A 25,417-nucleotide genomic window follows, 5' to 3' on the forward strand; every position below is an offset into this window, starting at 1 on the left:
GCAGAAATTATGTCAAAAAGCTCCATCTTGGTGCTGACTTACATGATCACAGGAGGAAAGACACTGAGCTTCCACTTCTTTCCATATGAGTTTTTTAGGGGAATAACAGGTAGTAAATCTGATTTCCTGCCTTTTGTGTGTTCTTCATTTGATGTGGAAAACAGGAATATGTGAACTGATGCACCGCCTCCACACTGCTGTTTTGCTTTTACACTTCACAGCAGTTAGCCTGCACAATCATTTTGAGTTAAAAAAAAAAAAAAACCCCACCAATTATGTTTAAATCAGATTTTAATCTCAAAAAGAAGACTGTTTTGTTTTTGTCTTCAGCTAACCTCCAAACTTTAACATCATGCCATAATATTATTTACTATTTTACTGTCGTGCAAACAATAATTTTTTACAGAATTGTAATTTTTTTCTGAAGAACAGTTATTGGTCTTTTCTAGATGGATTCTTGTGGTTTTGACTTGAATGAGGATCTTAAATCTAGAAAATGTCAACTTTTTCCCAAGCTTCAGTTTGGGATTTGGAAGTTCTCACATAGACAGTGATGGGACGTACTGGACTACTGTCATGGGTTAATCCTGATTTCTCCCTTTCTCCCGAAGACCTGGTTCCACATCCCTGCTAAACAAAGCCTGTACCAGACCTCAGAGTCTGGTACAGGCTTTCTGAAACAGTCATGATTAAGGTATCTTTGTCATTGAGAAAAGTTGATTTGATGTTGCTGCTATAGGATTACAGGTCTCTAGAGTAACCAGTTTTTATTCTTAACACCAAAGTTGGGCAGGATGGTGTTGATCTCAGGTGACGTCACCTGTGTGTGTGTGTGTGTGTGTGTGTGTGTTTTAGATGTTCACACAATTACTCGCGGCTTCAGTTATTATTATTTTCATTATCGATTTATCTGCAGATTCTTATCTAACTTAAGCTTTTCCCAAAGTGACGTCTGACCATGAGAGATAATTCAGTTCAATGTCCTGTATGACAAAGTAAAGAAGAGCTGAAACCAGATCATGTATGGCATTTTTGTTTTAAAAACTACAAAAAAAATATAATATCAGAATAGTTGGCAATCAATATTCGGTAGATGGACTAATGGATTAATTAACTTATTAATTACAGTTAAGCAGTGTGAGTTAAAGTGCGTGATTTTTTGTGTTTTCATGTTTGTGATGTGGAAAGTAGAATCATCTGATCGTGTGTGTGTGTGTGTGTGTGTGTGTGTGTGTGTGTGCGTGCTCTACAGGTTCTAATTTTCCTGTGTTGATAGACGACTCCTACCTGCCTTTGATGCTGGGTGTGTGTGTGTGTGAGCGTATTATCCTGGTTTCCTCTCTCTGGCTTTGAAGTGTTTTCTACAGGAAGCTTCACACTGTTTACTCTGCTGACACATTCCTTCCTGCAACCTCAACCCCCCAAACACACACACACACACACACACACACACACACACACACACACACACACACACACACACACACACACACACACTCTCCACCACCTCCCCCCTCTCTTTTCAGAAACACACACATCAAAGGCTGCTGGATGGGGGTGTGAGGACCTGCTATTCTACAGGTGTGAGGTTATTGGATCTGTGTGTGTGTGTGTGTGTGTGGGAGTCCTTAAAATGTCCTGCGATGGTTTTTACATGGTGGCAAAAAACAGGCCCTGAGCTAGGCTTGGCATATTTAAGCTTAGTTCACACTACATGATTTTAAGCCTGATTTGCCAGTAGGACAGCTCGGTGACCATCAGGCTGCGATCAGGGGTAAATCAGCAATCGATCTGCGGCCACCAGTTGTTATGTGTGAACTACTCAATGACGCATCAAAAAGGCTCCTCGACACATTTCTGATGGCCGGATATCTAACTTGCCAAATATCTTGAGGAGTCGGCCGACTTGACATCCACTTCCAGCCAATGAGAGCAGGCAGCTGGCAGAGCAGACAGCTACTTTTTCACTGCCAAACACTTTTTACTCCCCTCCAGCTCTCTCTGTAGCTCAGACAATCCCTGCTTCTTGCATGTGCTAATCCTTTCTTTCACCCATATTCTTTGTCTTTATAATTGGTGTCTTTATAATAACAACAGCTGTTTCATGTGTAGGTTCGCATCATTTCCTGTTTCACATTTCTCGTGTGTTTTCTTGACAAAACGTGGTTTGGAGACCAGCGTCGGCTGACAGAGCCGTTGTCAGCTCGTGTAGTGTGTGACCCCCTGTCACCAATCAGTCACTTTGTGTGAACGCTACAATGACTTCAAGACTCCCGTCACAGGACGCCAAGTTGTGTAGTCTGAACAGCACAGCGATTGGCCGACACTGAAAGTCATGTAGTGCGCACGAGCCTGTAGGCAGAGCTGAAATAATAACTCCGGTAATTGATTAATCAACAAACTCACTCACTCAAATTTAATCAGCAACTATTTTGATAAGCAGTGTTTTAGGATTACATCCACACTACTATGTTTTTGTAGCACTTTTGCTACATTTGCACCTGCTGTCCAGACTAAAACGACAGAGAAACATAGAGAAATTTGAAAAAGCTGCTGACCTAGTTTTCGTTTTAAAACTCTCGGGTAGCGTTTTAGTGTGGACAGGCGAAAATGGAAAATACTCACTTTTGGCTTCCTGATTGGGTCTTATCAGTCATGCAAAGCAAGATGCTACTGACAGTGCTTTTGTTTTGGTATTTTTATTAAAATATTTTGTACTGTGCAAAATAAAACTTAAAACACTTACTATTGTGCATGTTCCCAGTCTGTTCTCCACTGCAACAGTTGCTTTGTACTCTCGTGTTACTTTCAGGCTACATTCACACACTGCTACGTTTTCTTATTTATTAACAGAGAATGATCTCCGTCCACACCCCCGTTTTAGCTGCGTTTCAGAATTGACATTTGTATATATTAAAATAACTGAAAAATAACTGTATATATTAAAATAACTGAAATAAACGAAGAACCACACCAGAGAAAATTTTGCACGGGCCAACAACGAGGTGGAACTGTTAATGAAAGTAAAGATTTTTAGACTGTTGACGTTACGCGGGTCTATAAAAGAGTACTCCACCGATTTGGCTTTGCATTTCATTGTCAGACTTGTCAAACTCTGGTGCCTACATTACCCACAATCCAACTTGTTTTGTATGCGACTTCTGTGCGTTATGCTAGTAGTGGCTAATGTACCCATGAGCCTCAAGCAGAGATGAAGACGTCTGGTGATTCTTTGTAACTCCACACCCCCAGATTTATTTCATTTTCACTGACTTGATCACTTTATCAGACTCCACTCAGCTCCCTCTGGAGACGTACAGCTTCAGGCCTGTAAACCGATCAGTGGAGTTTGTCTACATGCATAAATAATCAGGTTCTTCCAATAGAAATTCAAGTGTCTTAAAAACAGGATTTACTTAATCCCTGAGCCTGATTAAGAAAATGGGTTATTTTTTACTGGATTGGTTTCAGAAATCAGGTTCCTGCAGAAGGCCAGGATGATAGATGATCCAGGTCCATAAAATCTCTCTTGCTCCCTCTGGTTAAACACATCTGCTGAAGCCATCACATCTGTCTCAGTGGAGGAAGACACACCAGGAAATCATTCATGTTCCTCCTCTCTTTGTCCCCCACTCTGGATTCTTCATCCTTCTTTCTCTCTTACCCTCCCGTATCCCATCATCCTCCTGGGTGTTGTGTGTTTTTAGCATCAGAGAGCCTCGCAGGGCGCCACGGCTGGGTGGGCGTCCAATGTGTAACACGTGTGTTTTCTGGTTTTTCTGGCGACTGAATCTGGCACAAGGTGAAAGATGGATGTTGAAACTTCACCTCTTACGTAAAACATCTCTGGAAATATATTTCTTCAGTGTTGTCTGGCTAAGAAATATCCTGAATAAGTATGTGAAGCAAGAAAACTCTTACTTTATTGATGAACAGATTGAAAATAGATCAGCTTGGTGTCATCTAGCGTTAGTTACTGTGTTAGTTGTATGATGTCTTATCATGTAGATCGAATTACTGTGATTTTGGACCGTGAGAAATGGTATTTAATTCACCTTGTTCAGTCTTTGTCTCCATGTTTTTGTGCACATTTGTTCCTTCAAGGAATACTTTACCAAAATTGTAATCACATATAAAGTCTCCTCCTGTACGCTGTGGCTCTGAATAGTTGTTAGATCCGTCAGCAGTAACCACGTATGGCTACATATACAGAGGCTCTCTTGTCACTCACAATCCTGAAACTTTATGGCGTGTAATTTACATATTCAGTTCTGATTTGGGATTTATTTTCTCACATTGCACAAACCTGATGTAAGAACCAAGTGTTTGCGTCAGTCATGAGGGGAAACGGAACAAGTAGGTTGTCTGTCCCAAAGAGTTCATTTGCATGATTCTCCACTTCCCAACGTTGCCCTGCTGGCAGCACCACCATGTTTTTCAAGGTTTAATTAAAAAGGAATTGCATCATGTCGCTTCAGTGGTGTTTGAGTCTGTGTGAGTGAACAGAGTGTTAAGAGTCACGGCGAACTAGAGCAAGCTGTTGAACCTCAATACTAGTCATGTTCATAATCTTGTTTACTTGTTCTTTGATCAGACAGTTCCCAATTTAAGCCAAAATAAGACCGCATTTTATTTCAGACAAAGTTCTTGTACAGTTGTTTGAGTTCAGACACCATTTAACATTGGACATTTATTTATTTTGTTCATATATTAATATTATTTTTTTTCTCAAAGTTTGGTATTTATGTCTGTTTTAGAATCTGAAGCTAATTGCAGATATCACTTTCGGTGTATATCTTGAGAAGAGGGTTGCATGTTTTATGGCTTCCATCCACTGTGGTAACTTTGGGTTCTCTGTTTTCTTGGATTGGACCTTTTACCTGTGTTTTGCACATTAATGCGGTTGGTGGTGACGGATGTTGGTTTGTGTCTTCGAAGAAAGTCAGGGTTTGTCCCGGTCCCATCCCTGTAACGAGAGAGTCTTTTTTTTCTTTTTCTTAAGGACAAACTGTCACAGCAGGAGAGGAGTAGCTCCCCCTGGGTGAGGAGGAGTTGTGATGAAGAAGAGTTGTAGGGGGGTCATTGAGGGGCAGTCATGCAGGAGCAGGAAGCTGTGGGTTTTGTTCCTGTGGTGGGAAATCTCTGGTTGGCTGCTCCCAAACACACACACACACACACACACACACACACACACACACACACAGTCACACACACACACAGTTTTTCTCTGAGTTTGCATTGTTGCACCTCACTTTTGTTTCCAGCTTTTTCTTTCTGGACATGTTCCTCCTCTGGAGCTGCAGAGCTGAGATCACAGAACATCACTGGCTACCTGAGAAACTTGTGCTTTGCTTACAGACCATTTTTTACTTTAGATATATGACAACAGTTCTTAATTTAGTTGTTTATGGTTTTTCATATTATTAAGTGTACAATTTAAATTCTCTGACATTCTGTACATTTTCCACACTTATTTATGTTTTATTTTTATATTGTATACTTAATATTCTATTTATCAACTTATTATATAATAATATATATACTTATATTATATTATTTCAATTCCTTTAATATGAGTAGCTGTAACTCAAGAATTTACCCTTGGGGCTCAATAAAGTTTTCCTGATTCTGAATTAAAAGTGTTGTGATGTTTTAACAGACTATTAACAAATATAAAAATGTTTTTTTGTGTGTGCTGGGGAAGCGTTGTTACTGGATATAACAGAAGACTTAAGACATACTTTATTAATCCTGCAAGGGGAAAATTGTTATTTTAGTTATTTAGTGTGTTTTAGTTAATACACACACATGCGTAGACAGGACCTCTACACATGCAGCATGAAGAGATGTCAGAGCGAGGGGGCTGCTACGTATCGAGGTCCTGCACATTAACGTATATGTGTTTATAAAACATTTTGACAGGACTACAGTAAATCTAATAGAGTTGGTTGTAGTCAGTTTCAAGGATTGTTAGTGAAACAGAAGATTTCTAGAAATTCAAATGGTGAATAATTGGTACAGACACTGGAAATCCCACTTTTTGGATCGTTTTGTGTGTGTGTCAGCAGTCGATTTATCCGTATCTGTTTTTTCCATCAGTGTGTATCTCATGTGATTTACAGATCTGCTGGACACACAGGGATGACGCTAACCTCGTTCTTTACAATTCTTCCGTCAACGCTGAAACTCCAATACAATAAAAAACCCACCTACATCTACTCTTTTTAATTTGGTGGCTCTGCTCAAAGACCGAAACCGAGCGTAGCTGGACAGATCTGTTACTCAGTTTAGTCTCTCCAGGTTGAAGCTCTGTTTTGTTTCTGTGCGTTGTTTTATGTTTCAGTGCCGCCTGTAACACAGTTGATGTGTTCATATTGGCGGACACATGTGGTAGTGTTTGAAGATGTGTGTTTTGTGTTTGTGTGTAAGAGACAGGAAGACATTAAGAGGAACAGGGCAGAGTTTTTAGCCCTGAGGCCTCTGCATGAACAAGACCCTCATCAACTTTACACAGTGTAAATGTGTTCTTTGTGGTTTTTGAACTAAACTCTCATGTTTTTAAGAATATAAATAAGTTTAAGGATGTTTGGTGACTTTGTTAAGCAGCATGAAAGAGAATTAACTGGAAGTTTGGTGACTTTTGGGACTTTTTGGTGAACTATGGAGGATGGCGGCCAAAGCGCCAGGTTATGGTACTAAATAACTAGCTTGTACGACCTGTTGTCCGTCCATGTCAGAAATCAAAAAGTGTTCATAGCCAGTCATCATAGAGAGGGATGAAATGTCATAATGGTTGAATAAAATTTTCATACAGTCTCTCCTAGAAGACATTTCCAGTGTTGCACTTAGTCGTTGCATGAGAATAGTAAATAAAAATGTGATTAGTATACATAACAAAAGAAAGCTTGAGAGAGAAGTTCTAATCCTGGTTCCCCAAACAGAACCTTTCTGGCTGTTTGTACCTCAGCTCATGAGGGTTATGTTGATTAAAGGTCAGCTTGCGAGTGTGTCCCGTGTTCTCTGTCCCACATCTGGAACCGGTCTAGGTAGCCCCAAACAAAATGAGGGAGAGGGAAAAGTCTGCTACGTGAACCCTGAAAGCTGTAATTGAAGGAGTTCCTGTTTAATCAGATTCCTCCTTCTCTTCTTCCTCACTTCCTTCCACTTCCTTCCTTCTCTGCAGGGTCGGTGATTACTTCTCCCATCATCCTTCACTCCCCCTTCTCAATCTGATCTGTAATCCAGCCTCCTTTACTTTCTCCTTGTATCCTTCCCTCCCTCCCTCTTTCCTTACCTCCAGCACTGTGATTAATTGCTGTTGATGTTCAGCTAACCGAGCCTGCAATTAGCTGTCTGATTACAGGAACTCATTCTGTGTGTGCGTTTGGGGATTCCCAAGAGAATTTTTGCTCTCGTCAGGGTTTACGTTTTTGTGTTTCCCTGTGTAAAGATTTGTAGTTCACTTCTGTTCTTTGTTGTGAACCACGGCAAGGAGTCGAACCTACAACATTTTCCCAAAGTGTGTCTGCTGACTGAGTGTTTGATGTCCAACAGCTGCTTTTCACTTCTTTTTTTAGTTACTAATAATGAACTGTTCTTCTTTCTTTCCTTCTTTTCTTCAGTTGTTTACTGATGTGACTCAGTCTGTTCAGGCCTCAGGGTGTGCGTGTTTGTGTGGGGGGATAATAATTATTACTAGTGAGAAACACCTGGCAACAGGAAGGAAGAAAAGGGTCTGTCTGTTAGAAAAATGTTCAGTTGTAAAGTACGAAGATTTGGCTCATGGCCATGGGCAGGGTCACCGGCGGAGTACGGTGGAAGAAAAGTGCTTACATTCTGATTTTAAAAGCCAAGTTGTTTGCACGCTACTGTCCCGACTAATCAGATTCAGGATTCAGTCTGTAACACTCGACCTGTCAGACGTGTTGGGTTGAAAAGATGAGAAGTGTCACAGCTTGTTTTAAGCCACGGCTATGTACCATTGAGCTGCGACAAGGCTGCCGAAGCTGATCGTGGTCATTCTAGACAGTGCCTGTGATTCCACCAGATGCGTCGTAGCACGTTTCAGAAGAGTCCAGGAGGCTGCTCTGCAGAAAATACCCTACTAGTCTATTTTTGACGGAAGCCGTGTCAAGCTGCACAGATAAGATCGAACTGGGCAGGAAGTTAGACACATCGTATATCAATAATTAAATCAAGACAAAAACGAAACAGATTAACTAGATAGCCTACGTAACCCTGGTAGAAGCACAAAAATCAAGGACAAATTACCAAATCAACAAAATTTTAGAGAGTCGGCAAAATGAGGCAGGAAAAAGGTTCTGCTTCTGAAATGCTGTGTGGGGTATGAAGAAAGTGAATAAGACACATGCCTATGGAGTGAGAGACCCGGGTTCAATTCCCCACTGTGACACATCCACCAATGTGTCCCTGAGCAAGACACTTAACCCCAAGTTGCTCCAGAGGCGTGCGACCTCTGACATATATAGCAATTGTAAGTCACTTTGGATAAAAGTGTCAGCTAAATGTAAATGTATGTAAGATAGAGCCTTACCTTTATTAGTAGGTTATGGCATAGCAATAGTGCTACTGGGGCTGCTTGTATATTGTGTACAAGTTTCTGATGTTTGTGGATTGTTTAGAGTGAAACATATTTTTGCTTTCTGATTGCTGCAGCGAGAACTAGGTCTGGACCATATGAATTGTTTACTGACCAGCCATCCTTCACAGAGGGCAGGGGGGCCCACACTTTGAGACTCTCTCCTGGAATACATTCATGGTGTTTGTTGCACTCAGTTGTTCATATGAAAAGTGGCCGCAGTAGTTGTAAGAAGAATTAAAAAAGAGAGCTTGAGTGAGAAAGCTCAACCCCTGCTTACTTTCTCACCTCCAAACATCTGCGTGAAGTGGGGGTGGGGGCAGTGTCTTAGTGCAACCAATCAGGAGGTCTGCTATTTGTGCTGTCAGTGAAAACCTTTCCTTGATTTTAATTAGCCTGCCGTTTCATGCTGCCAGCGGGGCATCTGTGCACACAGCAGCATGTAAACCTCTTAAGGTCAAAGGTCACCAGTGAAGGCAAAATATATAATTAAAAAGAAATCACAGGCTCAAACTGTGTTTGTTTCCCATAACTGCTTATAGGGAGTTTTTCCTCACCTCTGTCACCAAGTGCGTGCTCATGGTGGGAATTGTTGGGTGTAATCATGGAGCAACTGTCTAGACCTGCTCTTTGAAAAGTGCAAAGACATAACTTCTGTTATGAATTGGCTCTATATAAATAAAATTTAATTTAATTGTGTGTATTTCTATCTTTCTAAGGACATTTTGAGTCATAATTTAATCCTAATCTCGCTTCTTCAAAAGGCTATTGATGGCTCGGACCTGGTTTTATTGTCAATCTTAGTATGTAGTATGAAGGTAGACTTGCAATGAGGATCTTCACAAGCATATAATTACAAACGTGTGTGTTCGTGTGTGTGGATGGGCTATTGTAGTACAGGGACTGCTAATAAGCATGGTGCACTTTCTAAAACACACCTATACACACACAGTAGGGGGTCTGTCTGATTGGTTTCAGGTGTGGTTGTTGTGTGTGACCACAGTGTGACACCTCAGTAACAAGCCTGAAGGTGGAGAGGGTGAGTGTCTGTGTGTGCAGCAGGGCAACATGAAAACAAGGTCAAAGCTGTAAAACTGCTGAAACCTCATGAGAATCCATGTCTTTGGGTTGGGACACACAGAGAGAAAGGGGTTCTGGGTAACTGTAGCTCTCAAGGGAGTCGATGTTCACACCTAATCTTATCTCGCTAATCATCATGAGGTACTGTATCTGCTGTCCTTTGTATCAAATAGAGCTGCTGGGTGGAGCTTGGAAGGATATCCAGGTCCTTTCATTTAAATAAAAGTAGAACCAAATGGCTTCGTTCATGTCTGATGGAGCCCGGCAGATGTCTGATTACATTTAAATTACTGTTGGAGTCACAGGTTGTTGTTCCTACTCCGCTCATTTAGAGAGGAGCAACAGGCTAGCTGTGTTTTTGTACAGGGTTTCTTGCAGATACTGAATTAATTCCTTTAGGATTACATTGTTAGGTTATTACCTTTGTCCATTTGTTGTAAAGCTACATTGGATGTAGTTTCAGCTTTTCTGGTCAGCTTGACATTTTAATGTTAAAATGTCAACTACTATTTGATCAAACATTGATCAAAGAAATATTTCAGTTTAAAAGTTAATTCAGGGTGCAAAATTAACTTTTTTTGATTACCGTTGTTTTTTTTTTGGCTGGTGAGTGAAGCATATCTATGGAAGTGTCTGTATTGTCACTACTTCTTTTATTATGTACCTCTGTAAGTAGTTTGTGTGGGTGATGCAGGTTTATGGCAATGTTGTGCAGGTTGGTTGGTAATTGAGAGCCTCTTTCTGTGTTTCTTTGTTTTTAGAACCATTTTTGTGGTTTGTGTTGGACCCCCTTGAAAATGAAAACTGTCATCTTTAAACCTTCTATAAAGTGTTCTAACAACGAAATGTCCGTTAACTTCTAGCCTCTGCATTGGGAGTATCAAGCTGATAACTTTCTGCAGATGTGCAGTGGCTCTTCTGAGCAAAACAGTGGCCAGGAAGTGGCACCTTCCCAGCTTTCTCATAATTATGACATTTTGATTTTGAGATCAAGAATGCAATGTGCTTCCATACAAATCTACCAGCCACTTGCATATTTTAACCAGTATTTGACCCGTGGCTTGTACTAATTTTGTGACTGAGTCGACTTACAACAGCCCGGCTCTACAACCGCGTGTGACGGTTGTTTGATGTTGTTCGTGGCAACTTTTTTGGCTCTGCTGCAGGAAGATGACGCCCCCATTCTCAATCCCACCTCATGCTAACCTGATTTTCTGATTAGTTGACTGTTTCTCTCACCACGGAAACAGATGTCAATGAGCACACCACCAGACCTGAGATGTGGGCGGTGATTCAGATGTCTGGAACCAGGCGACTTGCCAGGCTCTGTAGCATCTTGACAGCCTCCCCAATAAAACATTAAAATATGCAATATTCTTATCTCTAGGAATTGTAGTCTACATGATTTAAAGGCTTTAGTAGTAGTAAGTAGTCTAAATAATCTAACTAACAAAGTTTTATTTATATAACCCAAAATCACAAATCTGCCTCAAGGGGCTCTAGTTTTGTTGGACGCTTATTTTTAATGACGTGTTGTTGTTTCTCTCTCTCTCTCAGGTGCAGTCTGGTGTAGATGGAGGTCGCAAGCTGCCCGTCACCTTCAGAGCTGACAGTGAGTTCCTCTGTAATTCTGTAAATTTGGATAATGACTTTGGTTTATCTTGAATTCCCAGGTGTTGGAGCCCTCTTTACTTTAGGTAATTGCCCAGATGGTGGCACTTTTACGAACAACCTAATATTTTGGCATCAAACTCATAAAAGTAAAACCTACAATAGATCTTACCTTCATGCAGACAGTGGGGATTGTGATGCCAGTAAGGCCCCCATTTATATCCAGCGTTTAGGTCTTTCCAAAAACATGTTTTGCAGTATCGAAACATTTCCTGTTAAAACTCTGTTTAAAGTTAAAATCAATCACACAGTATGATCAGAGCCTAAAGGTTTTTTTATTTTTACCATCATGTTACCCACTGAGAAAATCTAAAGGCCCCTCACCCCCACGTCTCCACCCTCAACATCCTCTCCCTCCTCCACCATCCTCCTCCTCCTTCTCCTCTTCATCTTTTGTTCTTTTCTCTCTAAAAGTCAAGTTCCTGAGCCGTAGCCGATCCCTGCCTTCTGCCTTTGTCCGTGACCATGAGCGAGAAGCACTTTCAGATTACGTGTGTGTGTGTGTGTGTGTGTGTGCAGCTTTCAAGAAATCCCTTTATTAAACTGCAAGATAACTATTTTAAATTAGTTTTCTTCCTGAAAACAGACGTAAAATATAAATCAGAACAAAAGAAAGTCAATAGCTTCACTTCTTTTATAGGAATAATACATTCAGGACTATATTTTTAGTCGTTAGGTTAGGATTGGATCATATAATATAATTTAAATTTCTGATCTTGAAACACCGCTAATCAATTCTATTTTTCATTGAATCCTGATTTCCTGATTCTTGGTGAATGAAATTATTAAGAATAGAAAACAAATATGTTGAAAGTACAAATTTTCTCTTTTTTCAGCAGATTAAATCTGTTGTAAATGACCAAAATCCCCAAATTGATTCACATAAGAATTGCAATAACTTTTTTTTTAGATTGTGAAAATGCCCATTAAAACTTACTCCCATAGCCCAGGGTGATGTCTTCAAATGTCTTGTTTTAGCTGTCCTTAACTCAAAGGTATTGAGTTTACTGTCCTATATGACAAATAAGTCAAGTCCTCACACCGTTGAGTTGATGTGTAGCATCCTTTCATGATCTTTGCTTGAAAAATGAAAAATTTAATTGATCAAATCAGAGGCTGGCCAGCTGTTTCCCTCTGTTTCCAGTCTTTATGCTAAGCCAACCATCTCCTGGCTGTATTGATCTGTATTGATCAAACTCTTGGCTAGAAAGTGTATTTCCCCACATGTCAAACTATTCCTTTATAACAACGTATTATCATCACTGTTCTATAAGAGAGGTCTCCCGATTTAAACGTTTAGCTGCTTCCGCGCAACTCCTTTTCTCTAGAAAAGCGATTCATTTTCATTTAAGTTAATCTTAAATACATATTAGGTCACAAATGATGCGGAGGTCACGGGTCAGAAGGTCATGTGACTTTGAAATGATGATGCATCCTGTTCTTAAGAAGAGATGAAATGTTTTGAAACCAAAGCCAAAGTTAAAGGTGTTTTAGCATGACAATCAGAACCAGCTCATTGTGTGTGTGTGTGTGTGTGTGTGTGTGTGGAGGGGGTGACACACCTCACTGCTTCCTTTCCTCTAAACCTCGAGCTTTCAGAGAAGGATGGAGGAGAGTCAGTGGCTTCCTCTCTCTCACGCTGTCTGCAGTGATGTCATGGGGAATATAAAATGAGATGACCTTTGACCTCCTGTAGGTCACCGATGGATGGATGGTTAGGAGATCAGCAAATCTTATATATTCAATTCTATATTTATATTAAACAGGAAAACCAAACGGGGAGTGCAAACCTGTGTTGGGAATGTCCAAACAGGTGAAAAGAACATGCTCTTCCTATAGTGTTCTCAAAAGGCTTCAATCTGTCATGTTTTTGTCCGCTAGATGGGGTTTTGGACGTATTATCATTAAACTCAATGAAAACACCATAAATTATCAAGAACGAATTTGACAGAGGATTATAATTGTTAAGTTATTATAATCCAGTAGGCTATAAATGTGTTCAACAAAAAACAGACGGAGTCTTGCGTGTGAAAACATGAACTTTTCTTTAAAATAGCTGTGGGAGGATGACGGTTGCTAAACATTCATTCATTCATTCTTCAATAATAGCAGACACCTTAATATAATTGTAAGCTTAACTAGTGAGCACTATTAAGCTATAAAAATAGAACCCATAATTACTTTTTATTCACGCGTTGTGCATGACTCCATCAAGAACGCATGGTTTTTATGGCAAATCACGCACTTTTAACATGTCGGTGTGCAATCAGAAACTCGACCTGGCGTCTATGAATACTTTGGCTTGCCATAGAGGGCTACAACCTCCATCTCATCCTCTTTGCTTCCTAAACTAGAATGTGAACAGGATGAAGAGGAGCTGGGAGGTGAGAACCATGAAGGTTTTTCTCTTCCTCCTGCATCAAACTTCTCCTTTTGGCCTTCACATCCCTCTTTCATCCTCGTCTTCCTCATCTTCTTTGTTTTTTAAAGAATCTCTGAATACAAAATGAAGGAAAGGAGGAAGAGGACGCACAAGCTGCGACTTCCCCCTCCTCCTTATATCCTACAGAGAAGCTTTATGACTGAGGAAGAGGAGGAGAAGAGGAGCGACCAGCCGTGACCTTCTCCTTTAGCCCTGAACATGACCCCGCTTTGAGGAGCCGAGAGGAAGAGGAGCAGTGACTCGTGTCGTATCCCATGCTCTCCTAACCTCCTCTCCGTCATCTCCATCCTTTTTAAGCTCCTCTCCTCTTTCCGATCTTCCTCACCTCAGTCCCCTCCGTCAATAGGTGGCTGGCAGGAGGAAAGAGGAGCAGTCAGTCGTGTCTGAGCTCACGCCCCTTTTCATTCTGTATCCTAAGTCCATCTTTTCTCCTCCGAGTCCCTCTCGGTTCATGGCTGGCTGCTCCTTCTCCTCCTCCTTCTCTGCCCCTCCATCTTTGTCGATAAAACAAGAGAAATGTTGTAAACAGGAGGCAATATGAGTGACAGCTCTGTGCTTTCTAGTTCTGACAGCTGGGAAAATATGATGCTGCAGTGTGCTACTGCTAACAATATGTCAAGTCAAACTGTGTGTGTTAGTGTTTGCATCTACAGGGTCACCAGTGTAATCCTTTTTAAAGTTTAAAAAAGCTTAATCATAAAGGAAAGTTTAATTTCCATGCTCATGACATGTCTTCCAACATTGTCTATAAGAAAACAAACTTGACTTTCACTGCTGCAACCTGAAAAAAATCTCCTCATTTACTCTATTCAGAACTCTTCCTCACTGCATTTAGAAACAAACTGAGCCTTTACAACTTCATGTGTCTCATTGTTTGTACAGATTATTCAACCAGAGAGTTTCATGTCCATCACATGTTGAAATACTCCAGCAGACTGACAGACAGTCAGTGGTGGGAAGTAGCTTAAGTATATTTACTCAAGTACTGTACTTTACTTGAGTATTTGCATCTTTGCTACTTCTACTCCTCTGAAATTCAGAGGCAAATATTGTACTATTTATTTACTACACTACATTTATTTGATAACTGTAGTTACTAGTTGTCTTGCAGATTCAGATCAGTTATACAAAATATAATTGCTATACAATATTATTATGGATAAATATAAGACTTTATTGATCCCCTGGTGAAATTCACAAGTTACTTTGCAGTAAATAAGTTTAAGTTTTGCTATATTTTATATTTAAAATGGGCCATTCTGCAAAATGAGGACTTTTTATTTTTTTTTTACTTTTGAGTATATTTTGATGCTAATACTTTTGTCCTTTTACTTGAGTCAAATTTTGAATGCAGGACTTTTAACAGAGTATATCTGCGCTGTGGTAAAGAGTACATCTTACACCGCTGGTGGTTATGATGATGTCACCATATGCACCATGTGGCCATTTGTACAACTGCTTTCAAGTAATAGGTGTAATATTTTTGTCAAAGAGGATGAAGTGTGGTTGTATGTACTGTTCTTAATGTCTGTCTGTCCGTGTCTCTCACCCTGCAGACTGTTCATTAAACTACCCGCTGGGGAAACATGTGATTCATGAGGTCACCAACGTCTCCTTCAGCCATCTGGCCTGTGACGATCAGGCCGCCGTGGTCGTCCACTGGTCTGCACATCCACTAGGTATCTGTCTGTTGGCTTACTTATTTGTTGGTTAAACTGTCTGTCTGTTGACTCTTTACATACTTCTCCACAGGGAGAGTTTTAGAGAAATTAGGGAAAATGAGGGAGACAGAGCAGGAAGGTAAAACCTTCAAAGTGCTCAAATCCGTAAGATTACCCACCTACATGTGTGTGCGTGTCCCTTTGATCAGGGCTGGAGAATAAGAGAGGATCATATCTCACACTACACTACCACGATTTGACCGTGAAGGAATGTGTGTGTGTGCGCTCAGTGTAAGGTGAACCGCTCTCTCTGTGACAATACAGCCTGTTGTTTTCTCACAGAGAGACAGATATCTTCCAGAAATGTTGCTTGTCACAGCCACATGTGAGCCGCTGCCAGAATCAGAGTCATCTGGGGTGAAAAAAGAAAATCTATCCATCCAATGTCGTCCTCAGTACCAGCTTTACTTCTTCCTGCGGAGCAATTCAGAGCTAAAAGTTTTAAAACACTGAAAGCGGAAAATGGTTTTTCTTTTGCAAAATGGTTTCTACAGCTGCCCAATTTTTTTCCGTTCTTTTTGAAAACTTTGCTGCAGCCAGAACAGAGGATTGTACATGTATAAAGCGAAAATTGGATGTTAATTGGTTTAATTTCAGGTCGATCTTCTTTTATCATCAAAAGAAGCTTTTACTTATACTGGCAGACTAGAGGATAATTGGACCAATTATGGGTCCAGTTCGCCCCTCCTGACCATCGCGTGGGCGTTTACTGAGCCAAGGCTGGTCAAAACATATTATCTGCCCAAATCATCCTGCAGTTTGAGGGGCTTAATGACATATATTCTTAAGGTTGCCGACTGGATCGTAGGCACCTTGATTGCAAATTGTGATATTTATGATTTTAAAATCGCAAAGGCTCTAATCAGAAACCCGCAGCACCTAATGAGAGCAAGCTGAGCAGTTTGAGATCCAGAAACATCAGCAGAAACGCCTCTCTGAAATCGTTTAGTATAAACACAAATTGTGTGGTCCTCTGTCTTAAAATGCTGAACATCAGTAATTATGTTAATATGACACATTCCTGTCAGTAGGCAGTAAACATTTCTTTTATGATTGGATTTTACAGACTGCAGCAGGTGGAAGAGGCCTGCTTTGGTTTGTTGAGAATTCAGGAGATGACAAGTATGAATTAGTTTTATGAATCAGGATTAGGAATTCATTGCAGTTCTCTAAATATGTTTCAGAAAGGTAGTTACTACACGCAGTCCTCCTGAGTTTAGTTTGTCCTGCAGCACCTGACTTTTGCGTTTGGGGAGTCACATGACGTGCCACATGTGTTTTACACTCTAACCATAATACTGTATAGACAAAAACTCTTATTAAGCAGACAAAAGCTAAAGGTCTTCATAACATCATGTGGAGTTTGATGTATTGATTCTAGTCTTGTGTGATAATGCATCTGAGCACTGGGCTTAGATCTTAAATAAAATACATCATGGAGAAGTGAAATTAGCATGTAAAACCACCATATCATTCCTCTCACTGTTGCACAGTTATGGATCACCTTCTATATCAGACTCCTCAGCCGTTCTCTCTGCTGTTAAGGTTGAATGGACTGATTTTTAAACAAGACTAAGAGTCTATAGCCGTGCTAGCATCTCTGTGAGGCTGCACTTACACACAGCGGCGCTTTGAGCTGGATGCTAACATGATAACACAACTAGCTTGCTGCTGTTTAGCAGGTAAGATGTTTATCATGTTCACCACCTTAGTTTAGCATGTGAGCATGAATGGACTGATTAGTGAAGCGACAAAAATTTAATTAGCAATTATTTTGATGGTTGATTTGCATTGCTACTTGTCAATCACAAGGTAGCCCCACCTTCAAGCATATGCTGCTTTATTGTCTATTTTCCTCTAAATTAGTCTATAATTTACTAAATGAACATCATGCTGTATTAAAGAAGACTTGAAAATACTATTGAGACCATGAACTCAGTAGGAAAGTGTTTACTCACGTAATAAGTGAGAAGTAGGCTCATTTTGTCATAGACTTCTATACAATCAGACTTCTTTTTGCCACCAGTGGAGTTGCTCCCTGCTGGCTGTTAGAGAAAATGCAGGTTTAAGGAACTTCAGCCTTGGAGTGACCGACAAACTGATATTTCCACCCATAGAGGCCTGCAGATAAAAACTGAGACCAAACCTACTGCTGTTGTTAAAATCAGAGAGAGAGCGACAGAACAGGAATCTGCCTCAAGACAGAAAAACCTGTTCTACTGCTTTCTCTTTCTTTCTCCCTCTCTCCGCTCCCCACAGAGGTAATAGGAAAAACATGTCCTGTGGATGTAAAGGTATAATTACAAGACAGATGTGTTTTCAAATAGCAAAGATAAGAAGGGAAGGTTACAAGGAGAAGGGAGGAGGAGGGGGAAACAAAGAGAAGAACATAAGGAGGGCAGGGGATGAAAGTAGACAGGAGATGGTAGGAGGGGTTAAAGGAAAGAAGGAGACGAGATGGGTGGAGGAATAATAGAAAATGAGTGGAGGGGAGGAAAGAGAACAAGTAGAATACAGGTGGACATGAAGAAACAAGGAGAGGAGGAGAGAAGAGGAAAGAAAGGAAAGGGAGTGAAGCAAAAAGAGAGGAGGAAATAATAAGAGAAAAGGAAGGGAGGGAAGGAAACAAATAGAGAATAAGGAGGGTGGGGAAGAATATGGTGAGAGAAAGGACAAGGAAACAAGGAGTGGAGAAGAAAATGAACACAAGGAGAGGACGAGGAAAGGAGTAAAGAAGATAGATAGAATCGGAATAGCAGAATGAGGTGATGAGAGGGGAGGAGGAAAGGAAACAAGGAAAGAAGGATGGATGTGCATCATTGTTTTTGCCAAACTTCTTGTTGTCTCGCTGCAGGAATCGAACACATTAAAGGCTTCAGAGTTTATCTGGAGGACAAGAATCCAGAAGGGAAACAGTGTCAACATCTCATCCTCAAAGACCCTCGTCAGCTCAACTTCTCCTACAGGAGCACGGTAGGACCAAAAATAACAACAAACTAATTAATCGCAGAGAAGGAGAAACTAAGCTGCTTATTGTTGTTGTTTACAAATGTTATCTATAGTATATTTGAGATTTGTGGGCGGCGGGGTTATATTCATGTATTTCTGGCTGAATAATGTTGGTGCCCAAGCCAAGCTTGAAGGCTGTTCTTGATTTTTATTATAATACTCACATTATATATGTATTTTGAAAGAGTTATTGAAGTGATCCCTTCCTAACTTGACTCCAATGTAAGAGATGAGGGACAGAATCTAAAGTCCCCGTTCTGTCCTGTTCTGAGGTGAAAGAAAAGCTTTTTGGCCAAGTATGGCACATTTATTTACAGTGATCTCAATAACATGCATTGTCCCTGATGAACAAACCTTTTTTTAAACAAGAGAATGGTGAACAGACAGATTGTTTCCATCCCTGACTTGATGTTCAACACAGTGACCAAAGATATTTACTGTTGTTATCAGACTCGTTGTATTTATTGTTGATTTATTGTTTATTTACATATACAGAAGCTGAGCAGTCAGCCATTCAGTGGGTTGACCTTTGACACAGACTACATGGTTCGTCTTGTTCCTTTCCCTTCTCTGATGAATGAAAGCTTCTTCCCTCCATCCTTCCTCAGGACCAACTGTGAGTCCAGCCGTCTCCTCATCCGAACAGGATCGATCAGTTAACTGGTTCATTGAAAAATGCTTATTTATTGTGTTACCCAGAGTCCGGTGAGAACAACTTCCATGTATTTAGCTTAGCTTAGCACAAACACTGGAAGCAGGAGGAAATAGGTAGCCCAGCTCTGAAAAAGTAAAAATGATGTCTTTCAAAAAAAAAAGTTTACTTAACTGCTGTGGCTGCAAACAGCATCTCAGAATCTATTGTATGGTCTTCATAGTGAGGTTGTCTTTACTGTACTGTCAACAAAATTCAGCTTCCTCTTTATTTGGTTTGTGGCTAACGTGTTAGCTAACTAGAATGAACACATACAGTAGACGGTTTCAGAAATGTTACCTAAGCCCCAAACAATTAAACATTGTCCAAAATCAAAGTCAAGACTGTCCTATCAAATTTGTCGGATCACTGAAGTGAAGGTGAGGCTGCACAATGAGAATAGAAACAAGCTGACTAAACATTTCTGTGTTTGTTCAACTTGCAGCGTGTGAAGTCCTCCTGGGATCAGACAACCTGGTTTGCAAACCATGTAAGTTCCTCAGTGTCGTCGTCATAACCAGAGCCGTGTGTAGACTGCCTGTAGAAAGCTGATAAAATGTTTCACATTAAAAAGCCTACAAAGAAAGAGAAGGATCGTGTTTTGTCATCTTTGCCACATCTTTGAAAGAAGTGTTGAGTTTGACAGAGATTGAAACACGTTGTTAGGTACTGAAAACTGAAATATATGCATTTTCAGTTTTGTCAATATGGCCATGTTACATATCTTAAGATGGGTTTAGATTCCACACAATTCATTCGTTTAGTTGATTTTACGGAAAAAAGTTAGACCTGCTGGTATGGCAAACAAACAAGAATGATAATTTTTATACAAGTATTATTCTTACTTGTTGATATAAACACATTCATTGTAGCCTATTACCCATCTATGCTGAGCAAAAGGAATTAAAGGCCTGTCCCAAATATAGGCACGGTGAGTTCAGTGATTGAAACAAATAAAAGCCCTTGCTATTAATTGAAGTTTAATTAATACTTTTTTACTACTAATTGTAATTGCATAATAAAGGTACATGTCTAATGTGCATGTCCAAGAGAGTGGAGATAAATTTTTGTTTCTGCCTGCGCAGTCTGGAAGCCAAAGACCCTGAACGTGTCTCAGCTGGGGTCGAACCTCCACGTGGTGTTCGACCAGGCTCCGACCTCCTTCGGCTTTCACTTCTACTACCTGTACTACAAACTGCGACAGGACGGACCCTTCAAACTGCAGCGCTGCAAACCAGTAAGTATGGGCAGGTTTGCTCAAGTCACAAAGTGATTCAGGTTTCACACACTGTTTTTTAGAAGGCGATGGTAAAAGGACCAAACGCTTAACAATTAGCCTGTGGCCTGGCCATCAGTTTGGGGTTCAGTGTCTTGCTCAAAGACACGTGTACGTGTTGGCAGGAGGAGCTGGGGATCAAACCACCAACCCTTGACCACAACGAAAAGTGGACCGGACGTTTAAGTTCTGGTGTTCAAGTTGTGGCTCTTTGAAAAGAAGATGGACTTCATTCAATCTCTGAGGCCGCCTGCAGGTCTGGCTGAGTTTTCAGTTGATTTAGTCCATTTTTTAAATACGTTTACTGTGTGCAGGACGTGAACCAGCCCAGAACTACATGTATCCTCCAGGACGTCACTCCAGGGACCTACATTATAGAGGTACATGAATGCCTTTTCAGTTCTGAACTGATTCTTCTCTTCACTTTATATATGGATTAAAATGCAAAACACTTTAGACGGAAAGACGGAAAACTTTAAAATTCATATATATTTGTTCATCCATTGAATTTATCATGTTTCTCTCTGTTCCCTTTCTTTCACTACTTTTCCTATTTTCTCTGTCAGTTGAGAGATGACAGTAACTCCACCAGGAGGTATACTCAGTACTACGTCAGTCAGGGTGAGATAGACACACACTCACACTCACACACACACACACACAATAATCTATGTAACTGTTAAAGACTGGAACTGATTATTTTCATTATTAATTAGTCTGCAGAATATTTTGTTGTTTAACTATTTGGTGACCACATTTCCTGCCCAATGCAATGTCTTCAAATATCAGTCTTCAGTAAAAGCAGCATGCAGGTAAATACACGTTTATCATGGTGGATAGCAGATATTTTGTCAGCAGAGACGAAAAACAAATAAACAGATAATCAGGAAAGCTGTTCAGAGGTTTACATTTTCTCTTTAATAAGGCTCTGCCATTTCCTAACCTGCAGGTAGCGTACACTTGTCTTGTATGAGCTGGGAGGGGCTGTTTAAGATGCTATACTGGGGGGTCAGGTGTTTATCTTGGTGGGTCAGGTGTGCGTCAGCTGCAGAGTGGACGTCATGGCTGCCAATACTAGCTGCCCCATCAATACAGGGCTGCAGGAAGTTGTTTGATTTGATTGAAAGAAGAAATAAAACATTCTTCCTCTTACAAATGAAAGCTGAATTCATAAGAAACAAAATGCGTCAATGCAAAATTCATTACACTTGGGGGTTTTATTGCTACAGCCTTAAGTGTTATGGTATGACTAGTACCAAAGGTTAACTAATAATAGCTAATGTTAGGAAAATTTAAATTGATATTGCTACAACTAAGCCATTTTACTCACTTTATGACTCTTCTGTTTTAGCAATTTTGTGGTTGCATACACGCATATAGTTTACCTAGTGTTGCTTTTGAAGGACTATCTGATTAGTTTGTCTCATGCTTGGTGTGGTTGTTTCATCTCCAGTACACTCCCCATGGGCGGGGCCTATCCGTGCCATGGCCATCACAGTGCCTCTGGTCATCATGTCTGCCTTCGCCACTCTCTTCACTGTCATGTGTCGTAAGAAACAGCAAGGTGAGAGCACTAATTACTGGTGAAATTGCTTGTTTTAATTCACTATGTACACTGAACAAAATTATAAACACTTTTGTTTTTGCCCCCATTTATCATGAGCTGAACTCAAAGATCTAAGACTTTCTCTGTGTGAGGGGGAAAAAAAGGCCTATTTCTCTCAAATATTGTTCACAAATCTGTCAGAATCTGTGTTATTGAGCACTTCTCCTGTGCTGTGTTTGTAAGTGTATTAGTGTCCTGCACACTTTGCGCATGGGACCTCGAACATCCACTGTTCAATGAAGGTGTGATGTAGTTGTGCTCTGGGTTTAAAACTCAATGTTGGGATACACATTATGCATGATGCAAAGATGAGTGGACAGATCTAACATTATTCTAAAACATTAACCCGTCTTGTCCATTTGTCTCCTTATAGAAAATATCTACAGCCAGCTGGATGAGGAGAGCAGTGAGTCATCCAATCACAGTGCAGCTTTGAACACGGAGCGGCCGTGGCCACGCCCGAAAGTCTTCATTTGTTACTCCAACAGAGACTGTCCCAAACACACCACTGTCATTCAGAGCTTCGCTTACTTCCTGCAGGACTTCTGCAACTGTGAGGTGAGACGACAGATAGACAAACCAGGAAATGGCTGAATGATAAGGGGAAACATTTAGTTATAAACAAACATTTTAAAAGAAATTGCCATTTAAATCAAAGTCCCTTTTTTGAAGGTTGGCTCTGAAATCCCTGTTCACTTGTGTTTAGGTGGTGTTGGACCTGTGGGAACACCTGGAAATGTGCAGGGAGGGTCAGATGTCGTGGCTCAGCAGACAGCTGGACGAAGCCAACTTCATCATCACTGTCTGTTCCAAAGGCCTACGGTACTTTCTCTATTGTGTTTATGTCAAAACTGCAAGTGATGTTTTTAAAAGTGCCTTCAGCTGCAGTACCTCCAGTGACCTCGAGGTGCTGCTGAAACACTCTGTAGGGAATATCTCTCAAATTCTCCAAAAAAACTATTTCCATAACAAGTTTGCCCGTCAGAGGTTATTGTGTGTGTTGGAAGACATTGTTTAATGTTGTTCCTCCATTCTTCCCTTTTTCTTTCCATCCTCATTTGTTTCTTATTTTTATACCTTTTCTTTCATTTGCTCTTTCATTCTTCCTTCAAAACTGACCCTATTTGTTTCTCTCTCATCTTCCTTTGTTCCATCTGTCTTTCTTTACATTTCAAATCTTTTTTTTTTCTTCAAAATCCCCATTTTCATATCTGCCTTTACCCACTGACCATATTTCTTTATCAAAACCATGCCCCCGTCCTTGCCATCCTGACATATAGGGACCACAAAGGATAAAAAGAAAAAGAATAAATATGTAAACAATTATTATTAGTGTTGATATTACCATCACTGTCAGAAAACACTTGGCATATCATCACCTTTTAATTTTGATATGGTGAACATGTTACAGCAAACAGTTGCCTAATTACACATCCAACAACATTAATATTAATTTTGAGTCGTGTTTCTGATCACCTTGTGAATGAAAGTCCAATATTTAATCTCTTTTAGCTCAGTTTTTGGTTTCTACCACCTATAGAGGGAAATATCTGACCAGCTGCTAAATGCTCCCCTGTGTGGCTACCATACTTACCAGATTTAACATCTTTCCTTCTGTCCCTCCATCCATCTGTCCTTGTTTTTTCAGTTCTTTATATATTCTGTTCTAACCGGCTCATTTCTCTTCCTGCAGCTACTATGTGGAGAGGAAGAGCCACAGAGGGAAGACACCAGTCAGTCGCCGTAACAACAGCAGCAGCAGCAGCAGCAGCAGCAGCTCTCCGATTGGTGGAACAGGCGGTGACCTGTTCATTGTGAGCGTCGCCATGATCGCTGAGAAGCTGCGTCTGGTGAGGCAGAGCGAGGGGGACGGGGCTCAGGAGCTGAACCGCTACATGACTGTTTACTTCGACTACTCCACAGAAAACGACATCCCCACCATGTTGAGTCTGGCTCCCAGGTAAATACAATGCTGTGGACAAAATAACAGAAACACTTTCAAAAACAACAACGCTGTAATTCATTACAGCCCCATTTAGTTAAGTCCACTTACTTTTTACTTAAAGAGGTCTGACAGGTTTTAGATTTTAAACTCAGCTGTATGTTTTTGAGACTATTTGAGACTTTTGTCAGATATGTATGTGTTTATTGAACTTGGGTATAAAAAAGGCTGGTGTGCGGGGATGGGAACGAGACGACAAGAAAATAGTTGCTGCGTCTTTTGATTTGAGAGAAATTGTCTTCCTTAAGCTATGGCAAAGTAAATCAACTAATTATACACTGCCAGTAAGTCATATGTTTAAATTCCAACTAAAATATTGACACCTTTGTGGTAGACAAGAAAGGACTAGTGCCACCGGTGGAGGGAGTACCTGACAAGAGCCTTATATATGTAAATTTAAACAGTTTGGAATTGAAATCCTTTTAACTTGAAATGGAAAGCAGTATAAATCTTGTAAACTTGTTTTAACTTGAAACTGTGAGTTAGAATAATACAGTATAAATGTATGTGTTAGTGGACTAGTTAAGAGAAGTTTTCTTCCATTAATAAAGGAAAATATGTCTTACAGGTAACAGCAGCCTTACACTGTCCATTTGATCATTATTAACAGCGGTTGAATCAACAAGAAATAATAATAATAATTAGAGCAAATATTACTGGACACAACATGTACAAGATTGTTATGGATATTTTCTGGTTTTAAAGTTGAAAATAATTTCCTGTGTTTAGGTTTAAGTTGATGGACCAGCTGCCTCAGCTCTTCAGTCGGCTCCACTCCAGTCAGTCCAGTCTGGCTGATCGTGAGTCACAGCCTCACAATGTCTCCAGGAGGAACTACTTCAGAAGTAAGTCCGGACGCTCGCTCTACGTTTCCATCTGCAACATGCACCAGTACATCAGCCAGAACTGCGACTGGTTTGAGAAGCAGCTGGCTCCTTCAGGAAGTTCCTCAGCCTCCTCATCGAAACATCCTTCTGTCTCTGCGGACCCGGCACCAAGCCCTCCTCCAAAGTCTCAACCCGCGCGGAGGTTTGACTCTGGCGTGGTGCTGAATGAGGTGGTGGTGAAAACGCCGCCGCTGGAGGGCGGAAAGGGACCGTCAAGGAGGAACATGCTGCTGCTGGCCCCTGGCTCCAGTCCCAGCCCAAGCCACACTCCCAGTCCTGGTCCTTGTCCCAGTCCCGGTCTCTGTCCGAGTCCTGGTTTCTGTCCCAGTCCAGGCCTACCACATTGCTCTTTGTCCACGCTTGGGCCCACTTCAAGGTAAACAAGGTGTAATACCGCTGTAGGATTTAATTGTTCTCCTTTGAGCATTAAAG

At 40.7% G+C, this 25,417-nt stretch overlaps 1 protein-coding gene across 2 annotated transcripts in view; it reads left to right on the top strand.

Moving 5' to 3' along the window:
• Nucleotides 1–25,417, top strand: part of il17rd (interleukin 17 receptor D) — a 29,651-nt gene that overhangs the window by 1,133 nt on the left and 3,101 nt on the right. Inside the window, exons 1-15 of one of the 2 annotated variants that reach the window (XM_046075343.1) lie at nt 9,801–9,820; nt 11,067–11,103; nt 11,237–11,291; nt 15,350–15,472; nt 18,369–18,487; nt 19,019–19,139; nt 19,660–19,704; nt 20,300–20,451; nt 20,805–20,870; nt 21,057–21,111; nt 21,944–22,054; nt 22,470–22,654; nt 22,803–22,918; nt 23,790–24,056; nt 24,828–25,361. In XM_046075343.1, coding sequence (XP_045931299.1) covers nt 9,816–9,820; nt 11,067–11,103; nt 11,237–11,291; nt 15,350–15,472; nt 18,369–18,487; nt 19,019–19,139; nt 19,660–19,704; nt 20,300–20,451; nt 20,805–20,870; nt 21,057–21,111; nt 21,944–22,054; nt 22,470–22,654; nt 22,803–22,918; nt 23,790–24,056; nt 24,828–25,361 — 1,991 coding nt within the window. In that variant the 5' untranslated portion in view covers nt 9,801–9,815. Of the gene's footprint in view, nt 1–9,800; nt 9,821–11,066; nt 11,104–11,236; nt 11,292–15,349; nt 15,473–18,368; nt 18,488–19,018; nt 19,140–19,659; nt 19,705–20,299; nt 20,452–20,804; nt 20,871–21,056; nt 21,112–21,943; nt 22,055–22,469; nt 22,655–22,802; nt 22,919–23,789; nt 24,057–24,827; nt 25,362–25,417 lie in introns of those variants that run through there. The other variant, XM_046075342.1, reaches the window with a different exon arrangement.

The sequence above is a fragment of the Micropterus dolomieu genome, linkage group LG18, assembly GCF_021292245.1.
Source record: "Micropterus dolomieu isolate WLL.071019.BEF.003 ecotype Adirondacks linkage group LG18, ASM2129224v1, whole genome shotgun sequence".
Taxonomy (NCBI): Eukaryota; Metazoa; Chordata; class Actinopteri; order Centrarchiformes; family Centrarchidae; genus Micropterus; species Micropterus dolomieu.